Genomic DNA, 19,262 nt, shown 5'->3' with positions numbered 1-19,262 from the left:
GATAAGGCCCATATTTGACACTATGTTCATGTGAGTGGCCACATGTTATTCATGGGTCTTTCCCATGATAAAAAAAAAAATCCTATGGAGATTTAGAAGTCCTACAGAAATTCTTCATGTGTACATGTAAATGATCTCCTGTTCAATGTCCATGCACAGTTCATTTGCTCACACTTATTAATTCCCATTCCTATCTGTATACCTCTTTGCTTCTATCTATTCTACACAGATTTATTTGCCATGGTCTTCACACTGGTGAACACTACATTTTCCGAGTCCGAGCTGTGAATGCTGCAGGCCTTAGTGGCTACTCTTCTGACTCTGAGGCAATAGAAGTGAAAGCTGCCATTGGTAAGTGATGCCTTATTAATAATCACCAGACCTGATAGAATGATCATTTCACCAATGCTTTTGCTTTGCACCATCACCTCCACATTTCCTGTCAAATGTATTTCATCACAATCTAGCCAATATTAATCTGGGATGTTCTTTGTGAGTACACATTTCACCACCCATAGTGTTCGTAGCCTTCCACTTCATAAGGAGCCCCATGTCTTCATCTTATCGCGCCTATGTGGATGAAAATCCAGACTTCATGGTTCAGTATGTGATATCCATTCCTAACGGTTGTACACTTGCACTTGTACATTGTCATGCCTGTAAGTTATCTACTAACATATTGCACGGATCTACCATTGTTGCATGACATAGTCCTAGTTCATTTGCAAGTAGCTAACTGCATGCAGCTGAATGTTCTGCATTGTATCATAGATAGATCAATGATTTAAAGGTAACATGTCATGTGAATTTGGGGCCTAAACCACTGGTCATTGACCTATTGGTGGTTTAGTGTCCCAATTCTCTCTATATTATCACTGTCTGTGTCTGGGTAAAAAAGCAGTGTTGGACTGGCCCATCAGGGTACCTAGAGTATGCTGCTCCTGGCACATAAGTTATATGTTTAAAGCCGGGGCAGCAACCCTTGGCATGCCAGTTGTTGTGAAACTACTACTCCCAGTATGCCATAATAGGCTATGTTTGTCATAACGTGGTGGAGGTTGTAATTTCACAATATCTGGGGTGCTGGAGGTTGCTCACCCCTTTCTGAATTATATTTAGCAGACAGGATAATTTTATATCAATGCTAAACCATATGCTATGCGGTTCATGTGAACGTAGCAATTAATATATTGGTTTATCCCACAACTAACCTATAATCTCTCAGTTTCTACTGCAACATATTGTATACATTGTGCATGTATATGTTCTGTTATATCCACTAAACAACAGAGGGCTTCTCTTTAGCATCCAGGACTGTTGTAGCTCTTGTTTCTTCGAGCATGCAGTAGTTTTCTTAGACTTGTAACTTACATTAGCTTAAATTTATGAGACTTCTATTTCTAGGTATCCGTCTTGGGACCATACTTACTAATCTTCAGTGTATTTATAAAGTGCCCATACACATTAGATGTGTGTTGGCCAAATCTGCCAAATCTAATAGCCAACCACTAAATGCCTTCAAAGTCAGATGTTGGAGGAAAAAGGATTAGGTAGCTGAGTTTCAACATATCCAATCCTTACTCTTAGTGGAAACAAGCTGCCGCTAGAGGTGTCTCATAGTGGCTTACTTTGCTCTCTGATACAAATACATGCTTGGTTTGTCAAGCTAAGCATGCATGTGTCTGGGGGTGAGGTCAGAAGGAATAGCTTTTAGGCTACAGCTTTCTTTTCTGCATGGCTAGCACAGCATCCAATGTGATAACAGTCCTAGAAGCATCTACCAGTCCTCTGCTGCTTAGTGAATCATAGGATAGATGTACAGTATAATAACAATGTCTTTGTTATCTTCTGGATGCTGTAGGGGGCGGATTGCCACATGGTGCGTGTCCTGAACTGCCTGCTAGTGCTGATGGACTAACAGACTCCCCTGCATGTCGGGAAGTCAAGCATGAGTCCACACAGCATTCCCCTATCACAGACGCATTGCTCAGTAGCAGTGCTAACACCAAAAACATATCACCCAGTAAAAGTGGTAAACCTGGACCTGCAGGAGTAAGTACTATAAGTGCAAGTAATGAGTCCATGGCTCCCATACACTCACCAGAGAAAGAAGGAGCTGAGGATGAAAGTAAGTGTGAAACCAAAGTCCCCTGCCCACCAACTCCATAAGTCATGGACAATACAGTTCATTGAATACACATCTAGTATTTGTCTCCATCCCTCCAACATATTTATCAGAAATGGCAATGTTAATGCTGGTAGTCCTTGAATGATTCACTATGAACATGATGGTGGCCTGTATGAGTTGTAGAGTGTGACATTAGTAATAATGATGACCTATAGTAGAGTGGTTGGTATATAGTAGTGATATTGTAGTGTGTGCTGCTGGGGTATTACATTTGGTGCGGTGTAGTATAAAATGTTCAGAGTACAACCCCTTTATGGTATTCTACTAAGAAATGAAGGCAGAAGTAGCAAACTTTACTAGTTATAATAAACATGTGACTGATTTATGCTGTATTAAGTGGTTTATCCACTTTCTATTATTCGTGGCCAGATCACCAATATTAGATCTCTGAGGGTCCAACACCTGAGATCCCCGCAGATCAGTTGCTCTGAGACAACGCAGCTCTCGGTAATATTGGAGCTCATTCACTGTATGATATGTAGTGGTGGTGTTAGGTAATGTAGCATTGTATCCCAATTGCATTCTATGGAGCAGCACTGCAGTACCTAATGCCACCACTAAAATCTGTACAACATGATCTGCAGGGGTCCTGGATATCAGACCATGGCAAATCTAATACATATGAACTATGCTAAGGATAAGCCATCATTATTAGATAGTGGATAACCACATCAACTTCACATGTAATTTAATCACATATAACATAAATTGGTAGAAAATGGAACGTTCACAATGTATTCATGAATGAATTGTAAAACATCAGTGGTTTGTTGTACGGCAAGTAGCCATCCTCCCATTTGTACAACTAGGTCTTTATGACCTTCTCATGGACAGGTTCAGGTTGGCACCTAAAATGCCTGTAAAACATTGTATGCTAGTTAAAATGAAGGATGTCAATTCTGAATATCTACATATATCTCAATTATGTGGCAAACCTAAATATTTAGCTGACATTGCAAACAAATCTGAATGTCACTTTGGAACTTACATTGCATCTTACTGAATGTATTGTTGCATGCAAAATCTGTAAATCTGATTTGGGATCTATTGCCTGGACTGTTTCTCATTCACACAGGGTAGTTAAACATGAAGTTTCATGGAACGCTGCAGTTTTGTTAAAAGTCACTTGTGTTTTATTCTATTTTTACCACTAGAGAAATTCTTTTGTTTGCAGAATGCCAAGTCTAGGTAATAGACCCAATATCTGCCAGGAGATTATGTTCTGCTAACCACTGTTCACTTTGCATTTGTCAATGTCATAAATTTGGATCATGTATGTTAATGTTAACTGTATTGAAAACACAAATGTTTTCAATAAATGTTGCTGAAAGTTTGCATGCCGAGGTACAACACAAGTTACTGCACCTGTAATGGACTAATAGCAAATAAAATACAACTTTACAGTAACCAGAAGATATTTTGTATTAAATGGGTGGAGTTTACACACTTTTTGGTATACCATACATTGTACCTTCATCATAAAGCCTGGTCTATAGGATATCAGTAACTGACTACATTGTCTAATAAATGAGTGTTGGTTTAATACACACTGTACACTGGATAATACTCTGACGTTATCACTCACTTACCCTTCTAAAATCCTATAAAAACCTATAAAAACACCAGGCATTTATGAAATACCCCTAAGCATAACTGCGCTTTGCCATTCCTCTGTTATTTCTCTTTGAAATTTTGGAAAAAACTGGGTGTTACCTTGTTAAAAGGGGATTCCTTGTCCCTTCACAGTCTGATATCTTCAGCAGTGGTTAGACAGTGTCTAACAGTGTAGACACACACACCAAGCGAGCTCCACCCAGTTGTCAGTTTACTCATAAAAGGAATCAATAAAAGGAGCAATATATCAATTCAGCTGATCCATGTTGTAGTTGGGTTTTCCATCAGACTTGCGCCTGATGGTATAACCTAAGCCTAAAGACATAGGCTTAGACCCAAGACATAGGTGGTATATAGCCTGGATATGCCATATATGTCATGGAATGGTTCAACCACTTTCATCCCCACTGAGCACTTTGGAGGTCTCATGATGCTACCACCTAAAAAAGCAAAGTGGTGCTAACTCTAGCCGAGGGAACAATGCTTTCTGCTGCTAATTCTATTCTAGCAATTTGTGAGACCACTAAAGACCTCTTATTATATAATACAGTACAATGCATCTATTCCATATACATGTCATCAAAGAGTACATAGGGGAGATGGAACCCCAAAGCAAACAATAAAATACCTCTCACCCTTCTGACGTTGGTTAACACTATCACACCCAGGACATAACCTGCACATTTCCTCTACCCCTTCTTATCCTCTATAAAAGAAAATGGTACATGACTAGTCTGCACTCTCTTACTCACTAATGTTGCAATGCCTGTTAAAAGAAGGGGTTGAGCCCAAAATGTAGGGAAATGGGATGACTGCAAGCTATGGACCACTCCTCTGTTTATATGGCGCCTACCCCCTAACATTAGAATATCTCTACACTACAATTGTATCTACATTCTCTAAGGCTGGGTTCACATCTGCACCAGATTCTCCATTTGGAGGCTTTGCCGCAGTGACCGCTGAAAATTACCTGACAAAAAAGTGCTACAAGTCTGACTTTCTTGTCCGCCAGTTTAAAAGAACGGACCCCTGAAGGACCATTGTTCTGGTCCTTTAACAGAGCAGAGCAACGGACATCAAGGTGCAGATGTGAACATAACATTATAACAAAGTAAATTGATATTTACACTTCAATCTGCCATTGGTTGAATATTATAAAGTTATAGAAGTCTTGTATCAGTTGTATAACTGTGTCTGTAACTCCGGTGTTCAGAGGAGATAAAGGTAAGTAAAAAAAAGTCATTGCCAGATTTGCAAATATTTCCTTTAACATACATTAATAATTGGTTATTCATTAAATACATAGTCGGAAGAATCTGTAAATGCAAGTGACATATGAAATAGTATACTGTACACTATAAATGTTATTCTGCCACATCCTAGTGGCCTAAAGTGTTACAGGGAATAACCATATCATATTATGACTAGTTAAAGAATGACAGATTAATGAGTAACCTGTGGGCTGGTTTTTGGAGAGGCTTTTGAGGTGAAACACCACCTAAAAATCTTCTCCAAATTCCTCCATGTGAACATACCCTAATGTATTGGATCAGGTAAGTGAACAACAACTGCAGGTGCAATGATTGTGACAACATGAAATCCGTATCTAACATATCACATACTTCGTAGAGTAACAAGGCAAACACTCTGTGATATATAACTTTATATAACTTGAAGCTAAATTTCTGAGTAAAAAGCAGAAGTAATACAGACACTTACTGTAGGGGTGACTGACAGTAAGAGTCCTGCTCACCCTGAGAACACACAGTGACTGACAGCTCTTTCTATAGACACACCTATATAGGCTACATTCACATGACCGGAAGGGAATCCATGAACTTGTGAATAAATCCAATAAAGTCTTTGGGGCCTTCTGTTGGCTGTTAATACAAGGGCTAGAACACAGCCATTGAATCCTCTCATATGAATGTGCAGATAGGGAAAGCTGTCAATCAGTGAGCAGGACAATCCGGACTCTCACTGTCTCTCCTAGGAGTCCTGTCAGGCTTATTACTGCTTCAGATCATATAAATCTATATATCACAGAGCTCTATCATATATATGTACACATATACTCTCACACAGGGAAACATTAATCCGCCTTCATTTTAAAAGGTTTTCTCACTGTAGCAAGTGATGTTGTATCACTAAGATATGACATTGCTTACTTATCATGGGATTTATAATGCTGGAAATCCTCACTGATCCTTTCCATGCACGGTGATGCTCCAATCTATATGCTGTTTGCAATGCAGCCCCTGAAATGTGCTATATGACATTAAAGGGGTTTTCCTATGAATATAACCATTTTGAAATTTGGAGATAGTAAAAAGTTAAACATTTTTTGCAAATATAAGTTTACAGGGTTTTAAAGATTTTCCCTAACCATCTTCATGGTTACAGTCTTCGGCCTTGATAGGTTGCCATTGGATATGACCATGAATGCAGGAATTTTCTATGGTCTTGGACTTGTCAGAAACCCAGTCATGTTCTCCTTATTGTGGACAGGTTATCAGGCAGGTATACTACATGTATGACATGATATCCCGACCACAATAACTAAATCATGGCTGATTTTCATGGTCGTATTAAAGAAAATCCTTAAAACTCTGCAAAATTTTTAATAATTTATATTTGCAAAAATGTTTAACTTTTCATTATCTTGAAATTTAAGACTGGTTATAGTTAAGGCATTAGTGTTGGATTTCCCAGCATTTATGAAGGACCTCAGAACATGAATGAACTCCCATCTAAACGAATAGGAAGGATCCTTGCACCTCATTTTCACGATTCATAGTCACTGGTCTTATACGGGGTTAGTGCTCTCTGTAAAATGCCTAATTCACTTGCTTTTTTATATCACGTTTGTTCAGTTCTGTTCTGTTCCCTGACACGGCTTCATTCAATATTAATGTGTTTCTCCTCCTAACACGACTCTTAAGAGTATCCCAAATAAACCAAACTACTTGTCTAATGTTCATATGAAAACAGCGGTTCCTTCTGCTCCATATGACATCACTGTTCTCGAGAGCGTTCGCGACTCTATGGTGATTACCTGGAAGCCACCGAAAATCACTGGAGGTGTGGATATTCAAGGCTACTACATCAACTATCGGGAGGTTGTCAATGGTGTTGCAGGAAGGTGGCGGGAGGCCAATGTGAAAGCCATAAGTGACAGGGCCTACAGGGTAAGTATTCCTGTTGAATGTATAGATTTATAGTATATGTTATATGCATGTTTTCACTACGTGTACATTATATACAGATGTAGCAGAGTTAACCCGAACTTGCAATTGGTTAAACTGCTGCAACCTGATATCTTATCAAAGAAGACAACAAAAACCCATTGCAGAAACATTTCTCCAGGACTTATCATTGGTTGTTGTTTTGTTTAATAAAATATCAAGATGTAGCAGTTAAACCAATGGCATAAGTTCATGTTATCTCTTCTACATCTCTTCAGCTAAAATGCCAAGTAAAAGCAAGTTCCTCATATTGCAGCATGTTATCATGTCTATAAATTGGCAGATACAGTCCTATGAAAAAGTTTGGGCACCCCTATTAATCTTAATCATTTTTAGTTCTAAATATTTTGGTGTTTGCAACAGCCATTTCAGTTTGATATATCTAATAACTGATGGACACAGTAATATTTCAGGATTGAAATGAGGTTTATTGTACTAACAGAAAATGCGCAATATGCATTAAACCAAAATTTGACCGGTGCAAAAATATGGGCACCTCAACAGAAAAGTGACATTAATATTTAGTACATCCTCCTTTTGCAAAGATAACAGCCTCTAGTCGCTTCCTGTAGCTTTTAATCAGTTCCTGGATCCTGGATGAAGGTATTTTGGACCATTTCTTTCTACAAAACAATTCAAGTTCAGTTAAGTTTGATGGTCACCGAGCATGGACAGCCCGCTCTCAAATGATCTGAAAACAAAGATTGTTCAACATAGTTGTTCAGGGGAAGGATACAAAACGTTGTCTCAGAGATTTAACCTGTCAGTTTCCACTGTGAGGAACATAGTAAGGAAATGGAAGACCACAGGGACAGTTCATGTTAAGCCCAGAAGTGGCAGGCCAAGAAAAATATCAGAAAGGCAGAGAAGAAGAATGGTGAGAACAGTCAAGGACAATCCACAGACCACCTCCAAAGAGCTGCAGCATCATCTTGCTGCAGATGGTGTCACTGTGCATCGGTCAACTATACAGCGCACTTTGCACAAATAGAAGCTGTATGGGAGAGTGATGAGAAAGAAGCCGTTTCTGCACGTATGCCACAAATAGAGTTGCCTGAGGTATGAAAAAGCACATTTGGACAAGGCAGCTTCATTTTGGAAACAAAAATTGAGTTGTTTGGTTATAAAAAAAGGCGTTATGCATGGCGTCCAAAAAGAAACAGCATTCCAAGAAAAACACATGCTACCCACTGTAAAATTTGGTGGAGGTTCCATCATGCTTTGGGGCTGTGTGGCCAATGCCGGCATCGGGAATCTTGTTAAAGTTGAGAGTCGCATGGATTCCACTCAGTATCAGCAGATTCTTGAGAATAATGTTCAAGAATCAGTGATGAAGTTGAAGTTACGCCGGGGATGGATATTTCAGCAAGACAATGATCCAAAACACCTCTCCAAATCCTCAGGCATTCATGCAGAGGAACAATTACAATGTTCTGGAATGGCCATCCCAGTCCCCAGACCTGAATATCATTGAACATCTGTGGGATGATTTGAAGCGGGCTGTCCATGCTCGGCGACCATCTAACTTAACTGAACTTGAATTGTTTGTCCAAAATACCTTTATCCAGGATCCAGGAACTGATTAAAAGCTACAGGAAGCGACTAGAGGCTGTTATCTTTGCAAAAGGAGGATCTACTAAATATTAATGTCACTTTTCTGTTGAGGTGCCCATACTTTTGCACCGGTCAAATTTTGGTTTAATGCATATTGCACATTTTCTGTTAGTACAATAAACCTCATTTCAATCCTGAAATATTACTGTGTCCATCAGTTATTAGATATATCAAACTGAAATGGCTGTTGCAAATACCAAAATATTTAGAACTAAAAATGATTAAGATTAATAGGGGTGCCCAAACTTTTTCATAGGACTGTAGGACTTGCCATTGAATTCAGGCAATGAATAATTTTGCTCACTTAAAGGGGTTGGCCACTTTCAGACCAATATTGACAAACAAATGTGCAATAAAAAGATATACAATTTTCCAATATACTTTCTGTATCAATTCCTCACGGTTTTCTAGATCTCAGCTTGCTGTCTTTCATTTTGTTACTTCTAGAGGATAAAACTCTGACCATGGTCATGTGATTTACGGTCCATGGTCATGTGATGAGTCTGCTGTCTGGCTCTTACCTTGAACTAGTACCTCTTAGGTCTGTGAGCCAAGGATATGTGTCCACACAGCAGCAGGCCTTAGGCAGCAGAAAGACGATGCAAGATGATGGGGGTCCCTGTAGTGTGATATAGACAATGGGGCCCAGGGAGGATGGGTACTGGCCTGACACTGCACCAAAATGTCATATCAGCTGCTCAGTATGTCTACAGAATTTTAGAAGAAATGGGGTAGCTTCTTAAATGAGAAATATATTATATTATATATTATACCATTATTATTATATATATTATTCTGACACATTGGTCAAGATGCTGTATGATGAGTATCTGTATTAAGATAATGTGATATCACAGGGTGGCTAAGAGGCCCACTGGGGAATTTACTTGTCCACCTGTGGGCCGGTGTGGACCTGGTATTAGAGCCCTATGATTGCCACATAACCAAGGAAAGGTCCCAAATTATATGCCAAAGGTATCTATGGGGCTCCATTCACACTGCAAATACTAAAAGATTGCCAAATCAGCATCCATCAGGCTGGTGTACCTTATCTGTGCTGTATAAAGCAGACTCACCTTTTCTATGAAGGGCCATCCAATAAAAATGTATGCTGAATAGCATTTATTTTTCCACATGTTGCCTATGGGTAACTTATGTCATTGTACTGTATATCTTTATAGGAGAATACATGGCAGCTTTCAGATGGAAGTGCAGTATATATCAGAGAATCCTCCTGCTGTATACTGTAATTCCAACACAGGAGAGCTTTAAAATAGAAAGAAAGTATTACAATACATAAACCACAGCCTATAACAGTCTTGTAACCCTGCCATGAGCATTATAGATATGTTATATCAGGATAGATCATTGCTGTACCGGGTGATTTAACTCCCTTCCTACTTTGCCCGAAAGCAATAGACATTTCAGAGGCTTGGAAACTCCTGAGTGTATACACACTCAAAGACCTGTTAGAATGGGATGTATTGCCTAGTCCACTTCTGGGTAGAGCTCACACTTTCCTCCAATTATCCGACCTCCAGAACACACATGCTCTCCTTAAAAAATCCTTTCCGCATCCCCCCCCCCCACGCCGTGGTTTGAATCCTTACTTTCTCGTTCTGACACTTCTAAGGGTATGATCTCTTTGCTCTATACCTACCTGTTAACGCATCCCCACTCTCCGAAACCAGCCTATATTAGTAAGTGGGAAAAAGATCTGGGTCGCACATTTTCAGAGCCAGAAATTTCTCATATTCACAGTAAATCCCATGGGTTTTCCCCATGTATTAGGATCCAAGAGAATTCCTTTAAGATCCTTACAAGATGGTATAAGGCACCCGCTGACCTACAACTTATGAAGTTGAGACAGGATGACACTTGTTGGAGATGTGGGGAGCGAGGTGAATCGTTAGCCCATATGTTTTGGTTTTGTAATAAAATCCAGCCTTTCTGGTTACAAGTCGAATCTATTATACATCAAATAACAAAATGTAGGATCAGGCTCTCACCAGTTTCGGTTTTACTTTGGTTACCGGCCAACTCTTGGTCACCTTCCAAGAATGATTTAGCCACAATCTTAATTCAGTCGGCCAAAATACTAATTCCATTACATTGGTTGGAAAAAGAGTCACCTCAAGTGTCTGAATGGTTGAGTAGAATAGATGAAGTAGCTAGGCTAGAAGACCTGTATAGCTGGGAGTTGAGGAAACACCAGTCCTTTGTCAACCTTTGGAAACCATGGTTCAAGTACCGAAACCGTACCAGGCCACATACTTCTGTTAGCATCAGCTGATATTTGATATTTGTTATTACCTAACCGTTTCTATCCAGTAGCTACATGTGCATCCAGCCTTGTCTCTCATGCTCTTTTTTGTTTTTTGCACTGACTTAGTCGCTATGGACCTATCCCTCCCTTACCACCTCTATCCTTCCGCTCCGACCCCCTTCCCCTCCCCCCCCTCCAACCCAACTCACTATACGGTTAACTTATTTTATTGTTTATGTTCTATGCTCATATTTATGTGCAATGTGCTGATTCATGATTCTGCTTGTATTTTTGTGCATTTGTTCACCTGTACAAACCTTCAATAAAATAAGAATTTGAAAGAAAGGATAGATCATTGCAATCCATATATGCAACCACTTTGGATAACTCACTTTGAAATATGATCTCTTATTCTCTGCCGTAGATTCTGAATTTGAAAGAAAACATAATTTATCAGTACCAAGTAGCTGCCTGCAACATAGCGGGGCTCGGGACCCCATCCCAACCAAGTAAACCGTTCAAATGTGAAGAATGGACCATTGCTGTACCAGGTAAAATAACTGACATCTAAGGAATATAGAGTACGTCTTACATGGCAGGAATGTAAATCAGTTAGCTACTGTGTAGCGAAGGGTTTGGTGTACATTTTTGCAGCATACTTTATTAACTTATTTTAGTTCATTTTAGCAAAACACAGGCTCTAAAGTTCTCCATAGAAATGCTATAACCAAGAGATGATCACTTCAAAAAACTGATTTATACAACTTAGATAATTAGTCCTGGTTTCATATGAAGGTTGAGATTTGCCATTTTAGCTATAACAAAAAGATATAAATCACTAGCTAAAACATGTACATACTGCATAAAGTTCAGTAGCCCAATTCTAAGTGGTATAAAACCATAGCTATTTCAAATGTCCTTCTCACTTTTGTATCTTCTATATCCCTATATACAGTCAATATACAGTGAATAGGAGATGGATCACCCTGCTAATACATTAATAAAGTGTGGCTAGGGACAACTTTAAAGTATGTAAAAAAAATGTTCACAACCACCCCCTATATACTGGTAATAGGAAAAAAGTAAAATATTTGTACATGGTTTTCTTCTTCCACATCTATGGAGGTTACAGAAACAGCCAAGCATAGTTTATTGTGTTAATACCCCTTTAACAAGGGTCTTGGATAGGTGGTAAAAGATGGCATGGGCCCATTAGATGGTTTACGGATTGCCTGAAATAAATACTTACGCTAAATTCACGTGACCAAGTTCACTCGTAAACTTGGTCCGTGTGTTGGCCAGATTTACCGGCCTGGACCTTACACCGAGAGAGGGACTCCTAGCATTATAGTTGTCTATGATGCTAGGAGTCCCTGTGTCCCAACGCCATACTGTCCCATAGTGAATATAGTATGGGATAGTGTGCTTCTTAACATGATGTTCAGGCCAGTAAGTCAGCCACACTAGTAAAATTCAGTTGTGTGCATGTAGGGTTAGTTTTGCATGGACATGACATGTCTTGAGGCATCTTCAATAACTATTTAGAATAATATATTTACATCTAATTTAGAAGATTACTAAAACAGGTAAAGTGAAGATCAGAGTACCAACTGTAAAATCCATGACAAAGTCTTCACTCCATTATAATCTTGTTTACTGTGTATTTTCTTGTGCCCAGGACCACCACATGAGCTCGCTATCACTGAAGTCCGGAGTACTTCTATGGTTCTGTTGTGGAAATCTCCAATCTACACTGGTCGTACTCCAGTCACCGGCTTTTATGTGGATGTTAAAGAAGCAGATGCTCCAGAGGAAGCCTGGAGAGGTGTGAACGAGAAGCCAACACCAAACACATTTATTAAGGTATTCCCAAGTTGTTATTCCAATGTAAAATGTAAATGACATCTCTATCTCTGAACTTGCTTGTATTATTGCTTGTTACAATAAGAATATTGTCATTTATACACTGTCCGTCAAGATGAGAAATAGGAATCAGTTTCTGGCATTTTCATTTCATCAATACGTAAAAGTGAACCTCTGGAAATGTATCACAGTATTAAAAGCTACTTCTTATCTTTCAGCTTCAGAACCTGACTGATGGTGCCAAGTATGTGCTGAGGGTCAGAGCTGTGAACCAGGCTGGTGTAGGAAAGATATCTGATATCACAGATCCTGTCCTTGCACAAACCAGACCAGGTAATAAGAAACATGATTCCACTTATTCAGAGAATTATATTCACTACATAGGACAAAACTACCAGGGTAACCTTATTTTATCGTATCGCTTTAGGTACCAAGGAGGTAGTTGTTGAGGTGGATGACAATGGAGTCATTTCATTGAACTTTGAGTGTGACCAGCTTACTCCAGACTCCAAATTTGTGTGGTCCAAGAATTATGAAGCAATAGGCGATGATTCATCTAGAGTCGATATCGAGACCAAAGGTGGCAGGTGAGCCGTCCTCACACTTGATGTGCTGAATTCCTCTTCTGACTATATTGGTCAGTGATGCTAAATCACATATGAAATCAAAATGGTAGATGATAGGTTGGAAAAAGAACACCAAAGATTTCAACTATTTTTTTATTTTTTTTTACAATGCCTATTCTAACCAGAGGAGATAAAAACATAGACCAATTTGCCATACAGTAACCAACCAAATACTCAAACTTATTCCAATATGTCTTAGGACAAAGATCTCATTCAAAGACCCTTCGGAAGAAGATATTGGCATTTACTCTTGTGCTGTCACTGAAACAGATGGTATTTCATCCAGCTATGCAATAGATGAAGAAGGTAAGCAAATATTCTTCAGTTTTTACAGTTTGTAAAATTTTGTAAGTTAGTTTTTTTAATGATGTATTAAGGGGATTTTCTGGAATCAGCATATTGATGTCTTGTCCTTGGAATAGACCATCAAAATCAGCACAGGAGTAACTACTGCCAAAGTGATCCCCGTTCCTGCTCATAGCTGCCTCCACTTCTCCTTCTGCCCTCCGGGGGGCTCTGTGCATCCCATATCACATATCTTATGCTAAACAGTGTCAGGACGTCACTGACGGCAGTCTTACTCACCTCTACGGGAATCGGGTGCAACTTCCTGCTGTCTTTGGGCCTCTTTAGTGGCAACACAGACGTCACATGGGTTATGCTGGCGTCATGACGAATAATGATGCCGGCGTAATCCATGTCTGTGATGCCATTGAAGAGGGCTGAAGAAAGTAGGGAATTGTGCCAGAGCCCAGGAGTGGTAAGTATAACTGTTTTTTTTTTTTTTTTTTTATGATTAATCACCTCCACTGGGCCACTGATCATTATACTTCGGTTAGGTTGTGAACCCAAAAACACTGAACAATTACCATAGGGGCCACTGAGGGACATTATACTGTATGGAGGCCGCTATGGGACATTATACTGTATGGAGGCCGCTATGGGACATTATAGTGTATGGCGGCCACTATGGGACATTATACTGTGTACAGGAGCTGTTGTGGGACATTATACTTTATGAAGGGGGTGCTATGGGGCATTATTCTGTGCGGAGGAGCCGCTATGGGACAGTATACTGTCTGGGTGCCACTTTGGGACATCATAGTGTGTGTAAATGGGGTGTTATACCATATGGGGGACAAGAAAGGGGATGCTATGCTGTGTGGGAGTGGGGCCTCAAGTCAAAAGTTTGCTATGAAGCCCAGGCTTTGCTAGTTATGTCCCTCAATATAAAAAAAGCTACAAAAGAGAAATATTTGATGGAATATACATATGTTCAAATGCAAAGATTAATCTAATATCTCAGAAAATACGAACAGTAAGTAAGCGCCTACATGTAATCCAAATATATGAAGATTGTGCCTAAGCTATAAGTGCTTACATAGGACAAAATAGCATGATAAAATTTCAAGATTTTAAAACCAAAAAGGAACGAATCAGACATATGTCAATGTATCACCATATGTATAAAACCCCAAAGGAGAGAGATCACAATGGATCGTGTTATTTTGTTGTATACAAGCACTTATCACTTAGGCACTATTTCCCTTTGGTGTAACTACCGCCGTAGCAGCGACATTAGGGGCCCGGTGACAGCCGCTACCGCTGCTATCATTATACTCGGAGTCTTTTCGGACCCCCGGGTATAATGATCAGCGGACCGGGAGAGGTAAGAAACATAAACACTGTTACTTACCTCCACGATCCGGGCAGGCTTCGGCCTAGTCATCTGACGTCTCATGACCCCGGCCTGCGTTCCGGGTCATGTGACGTCTGCCGTCATTGAAGATGGACTACTTCGGAGGCTGACAGCGTAGGAGACGGGAGATAGGTGAGTGGCAGAGTTTTTTTTAATGTTTTTCTCCCCCTGGGGGGAGAGTATAATAATGGTTTCTGGGTGTCCACAGTGGGACAGAATACTGTGTGGAGGGGCCACTATGGGGGATAATACTGTGTGAAGGGGCCACTATGGGGGATACTACTGTGTGCAGGGGCCACCATGGAGCATAATAGAGTGCGCAGGAATGCGTAGGAGGGGGAGGGGGTCGGTCGAGGTCTTCGGTGTCTGTGTCGGTTGGTGGGGGGGGCCATGTCAAAAGTTCGCCACGGGGCCCCGCCATTCCTAGTTACGCCACTTTTATTTCCATATATGTGGACCACATGTACATAATTACTGTTTGTAATTTTAGATATTAGATTCATATTTGCATTTCGACATTTTCATGTTTAATCAAATATTTTTTTATTTGTATTGTTTTTTTCTCTTTTTTTGGATTTATACATGGAGTTTCTATTCAATGCATTTGTATATATTATTCTTAGACCCCTTACTGATTGATCCAATTAATTTTTCATTGTTTTTATTCACTTTTCTCCAATAAATGATAAACATTTTAAGACATTTATTTTGGGTTGAGTGTCTCTTTTTTTGTGCATTTTCTCAAGTATTGATCTACAGCTGTTGTCCATATGAATGCAATGAATTATATGCTATCTTGTAGCTGTCACTCATTAGTTAAAATCAATCAGTCGTGTCACCATGTATCCTTGACCTAAAGCAGACAAGTCAGGGGTGGTGACAGGTCCTCTTTAAATAAAGGTGATCTTTACTAGTAAGAACTGTCTGACTCATGACCATAACCAAATTTGGAGCGCAGCATTGGGTTATAGAGTACACAGGGACTATTGTCTCTCTGCTGAGTGCTGTCCTAGAAGAGTCACCATGTTTGTTTTTCTCCCTTCAGAGCTCAAGCGCCTGCTGCAGCTCAGCCACGACCACAAATTCCCAGGTAAATAAAGTGATATCATTGCAAAATATAACACTATGGATAAGGCCCCACATAGTGAGCAAAAAACGTGGCGGAAATGTAACGCAAGCGGATTCCACATAAGAGTTTTCCTCTGTGGACTTTCTGCTACAATTATACCTATATAGAAAATATCAGTGTTTCCATAGGCACAATTGACTTGCTGCGATTTACAAAAACATGATGGTTTGTGAAATCGCAGCATGTCCACTGCGGATATTTTTTTGCAATGTGTGGATGGGTTTAGCCAAAATCCCATCCACTTTGTAGGTAATGTAAAACACTGTGATTTTTACCCTATGTGGGGCCCCTGGGCTATGTCATTCTCTGTATTTGCTTCCAATTTTTGATACATTACATTGTTTGTTTGCATATAAATGTATGATTTCTGTAGATTTTCACTGTGTAACATGTGTAACATATATATATATATATATATATATATATATATATTCTCTAAAACATATATATATATATATATATACTGTATATATATTCTCTAAAACAGAAAAGTGTTTTACAACAGTCTGCAGGCTATTATATACTGTACAGAAGCTCATAGTCATGTGACCTCCCATTCATAAGAACGGCCGCCGCCATATTCGTCAGATTTGTGGTCAGAGATAGGGAGAGAAACATATCTGCTGAGGGCTAGATAGGCATTAGCTTCAGATAGGCAGGGAAAAACTAAAGAAGAAAACCAACAGCTCTACTCAGAGCTATACACTGCAGGGACAGGAGTCCAGCTTTCCACAGACAGTGGAAAACAGGGATACAGAACAGTTACTTGTTGCTATGTACGTGCAAACCAGCTTTTATTAGGGGTGTCCCCACACAAAATAGCAGGAATACACAGCAGTTACTTCTTGCTATATACGTTCCAACCAGCTTTTATTTGGGGTGTCCCCCACAAAATAGCAGGAATCCACAGCAGTTACTTGTTGCTATATACGTTCCAACCAGCTTTTATTTGGGGTGTCCCCCACAAAATAGCAGGAATCCACAGCAGTTACTTGTTGCTATATACGTGCAAACCAGCTTTTATTTGGGGTGTCCCCCACAAAATAGCAGGAATCCACAGCAGTTACTTGTTGCTATATACGTTCCAACCAGCTTTTATTTGGGGTGTCCCCCACAAAATAGCAGGAATCCACGGCAGTTACTTCTTACTATATACGTTCCAACCAGCTTTTCTCAGGGGTTTTCCCCCAGAAAATCCCATTTTTAAGGGTCTACCCCCCAAAAGCTAAGTGTGATACACAGCAATTCAGTCACGCTATATCAGCTCAATCCAATTTTTAAGGGTCTACCCCCCAAAAGCTAAGTGTGATACACAGCAATTCAGTCACGCTATATCAGCTCAATCCAATTGAACCCTGCTGCACAGTCAGTTCTTCTGCATCTCTGAGTGTGCTGAGCTCTGCTGCTTCTCCGTGTAGTAGAGCTGTGTCAGCACTGCTACATCTGAGATCGGACCACAATGGAAACTGCTGTGGACCGATCTTAGATTCCGCCTCCTCCGGCAGAACCAGCGTTGATTGGCCGAATGCTGTACTCTATATGGCATTCGGCCAATCAATGCTGGTCAATGCATATCGCAAGCTAACAGGGATCCCGACCAGATAGAGCCCCAAAGAGCTGGGTGAGTAACATTCCCACCTAAATAAAGGTAATCCCTAGCTAACCCTGCCTGTACATCTATCCCTGTCTCACAGTCACATAGTTCACAGTCTCAAATTAATTGAATGTTAAATCCACCATTCGTATAAATTGGAAGTCACCTTATTTAGCCAGTCAATTACTTTTTCCGTTTTTTTTTCCGATTACTCCGTTATTGTAGTTCCTGTCCCACCTCCCCTGCACAGTTATTGGTGCAAAAAAAGCGCCAGGGAAGGTGGGAGGGTATACGAATTTTTACTGCGTTTTTCTCGTGGTATTCGATTTCAATCGAATACACCGAACGGCCTGATATTCAATCAAATATGTATAACAGTGTTCGCTCATCTCTATATATGTTCTATATACAGGACCAGGTTCTATATGTTCTATATACAGGACCAGGCACTAGATGTTCTACATCCAGGACCAGGTTCTATATGTTCTATATACAGGACCAGGCTCTATATGTTCTATATACAGGACTAGGCTCTGTATGTTCTATATAGAGGACCAGGCTCTATATGTTCTATATACAGGACCAGGCTCTATATGTTCTATATACAGGACCAGGCTCTATATGTTCTATACACAGGACCAGGCTCTGTATGTTCTATATACAGGACTAAGATAAGATAAGATAATCCTTTAATAGTCCCACAATGGGGAAATTTCAGACACGATTCTTGAAGATACAGAGGAAAAGAGTGAGAAAGGAAAGATAGAGATTGCTCCCAGCTTGGAGCCCTGTATCAAGGCAGCCACTAAAGGCGCCAGGAAGTAGGAAAAGGCGCTCTCTCTCTCTCTCTCTCTCTCTCTCTCTCTATATATATATATATATATATATATATGACTAGGCTCTATATGTTCTATATACAGGACTAGGCTCTATATGTTCTATATACAGGACTAGGCTCTATATGTTCTATATATAGGACCAGGTTCTATATGTTCTATACCAGGGATAGGCAACCTTCGGCACTCCAGCTGTTGTAAAACTACAACTCCCAGCATGCATACTTGCTCTGCTGTTGTTATAACTCCCATGGAAGTGAATGGAGCATGTTGGGAGTTGTAGTTTCACAACACCTGGAGTGCCGAAGGTTGCTGACCCCTGTTCTATACCCATTCCTAAACTGAGCTGAACCTTATACTGACTTTACAATCTTCTTTTACAGTTATTCCACTGAAATCTGGCTTGTCTGTAGAAATATTAGAAAAGGGACAGGTTCGCTTTTGGATGCAAGCTGAAAAACTCTCTGGTAGCGCTAAGGCCAACTATGTGTTCAATGATAAGGAGATCCACCATGGAGACGTAAGCTAATAGACATCACAAGATATTATAGTATTGTCTGAAGTGAAAAGTAAGCAATGGCAGCTAGG

At 40.0% G+C, this 19,262-nt stretch overlaps 1 protein-coding gene across 2 annotated transcripts in view; it reads left to right on the top strand.

Moving 5' to 3' along the window:
• Positions 1-19,262, top strand: part of MYOM1 (myomesin 1) — an 84,564-nt gene that overhangs the window by 40,241 nt on the left and 25,061 nt on the right. For both annotated transcript variants that reach the window (XM_075270634.1, XM_075270635.1), the window contains 9 exons: positions 230-351; positions 6,794-6,990; positions 11,352-11,478; positions 12,606-12,790; positions 13,009-13,123; positions 13,218-13,377; positions 13,616-13,722; positions 16,161-16,205; positions 19,058-19,194. In XM_075270634.1, the coding sequence (XP_075126735.1) occupies positions 230-351; positions 6,794-6,990; positions 11,352-11,478; positions 12,606-12,790; positions 13,009-13,123; positions 13,218-13,377; positions 13,616-13,722; positions 16,161-16,205; positions 19,058-19,194 (1,195 nt within the window). The remainder of the gene's footprint in view (positions 1-229; positions 352-6,793; positions 6,991-11,351; positions 11,479-12,605; positions 12,791-13,008; positions 13,124-13,217; positions 13,378-13,615; positions 13,723-16,160; positions 16,206-19,057; positions 19,195-19,262) is intronic.

This window comes from Leptodactylus fuscus, chromosome 4 (assembly GCF_031893055.1).
Source record: "Leptodactylus fuscus isolate aLepFus1 chromosome 4, aLepFus1.hap2, whole genome shotgun sequence".
NCBI lineage: Eukaryota > Metazoa > Chordata > Amphibia > Anura > Leptodactylidae > Leptodactylus > Leptodactylus fuscus.
Note: the sequence above shows the minus strand (reverse complement) of the source record. Positions and strands in the feature narration are given on the sequence as shown.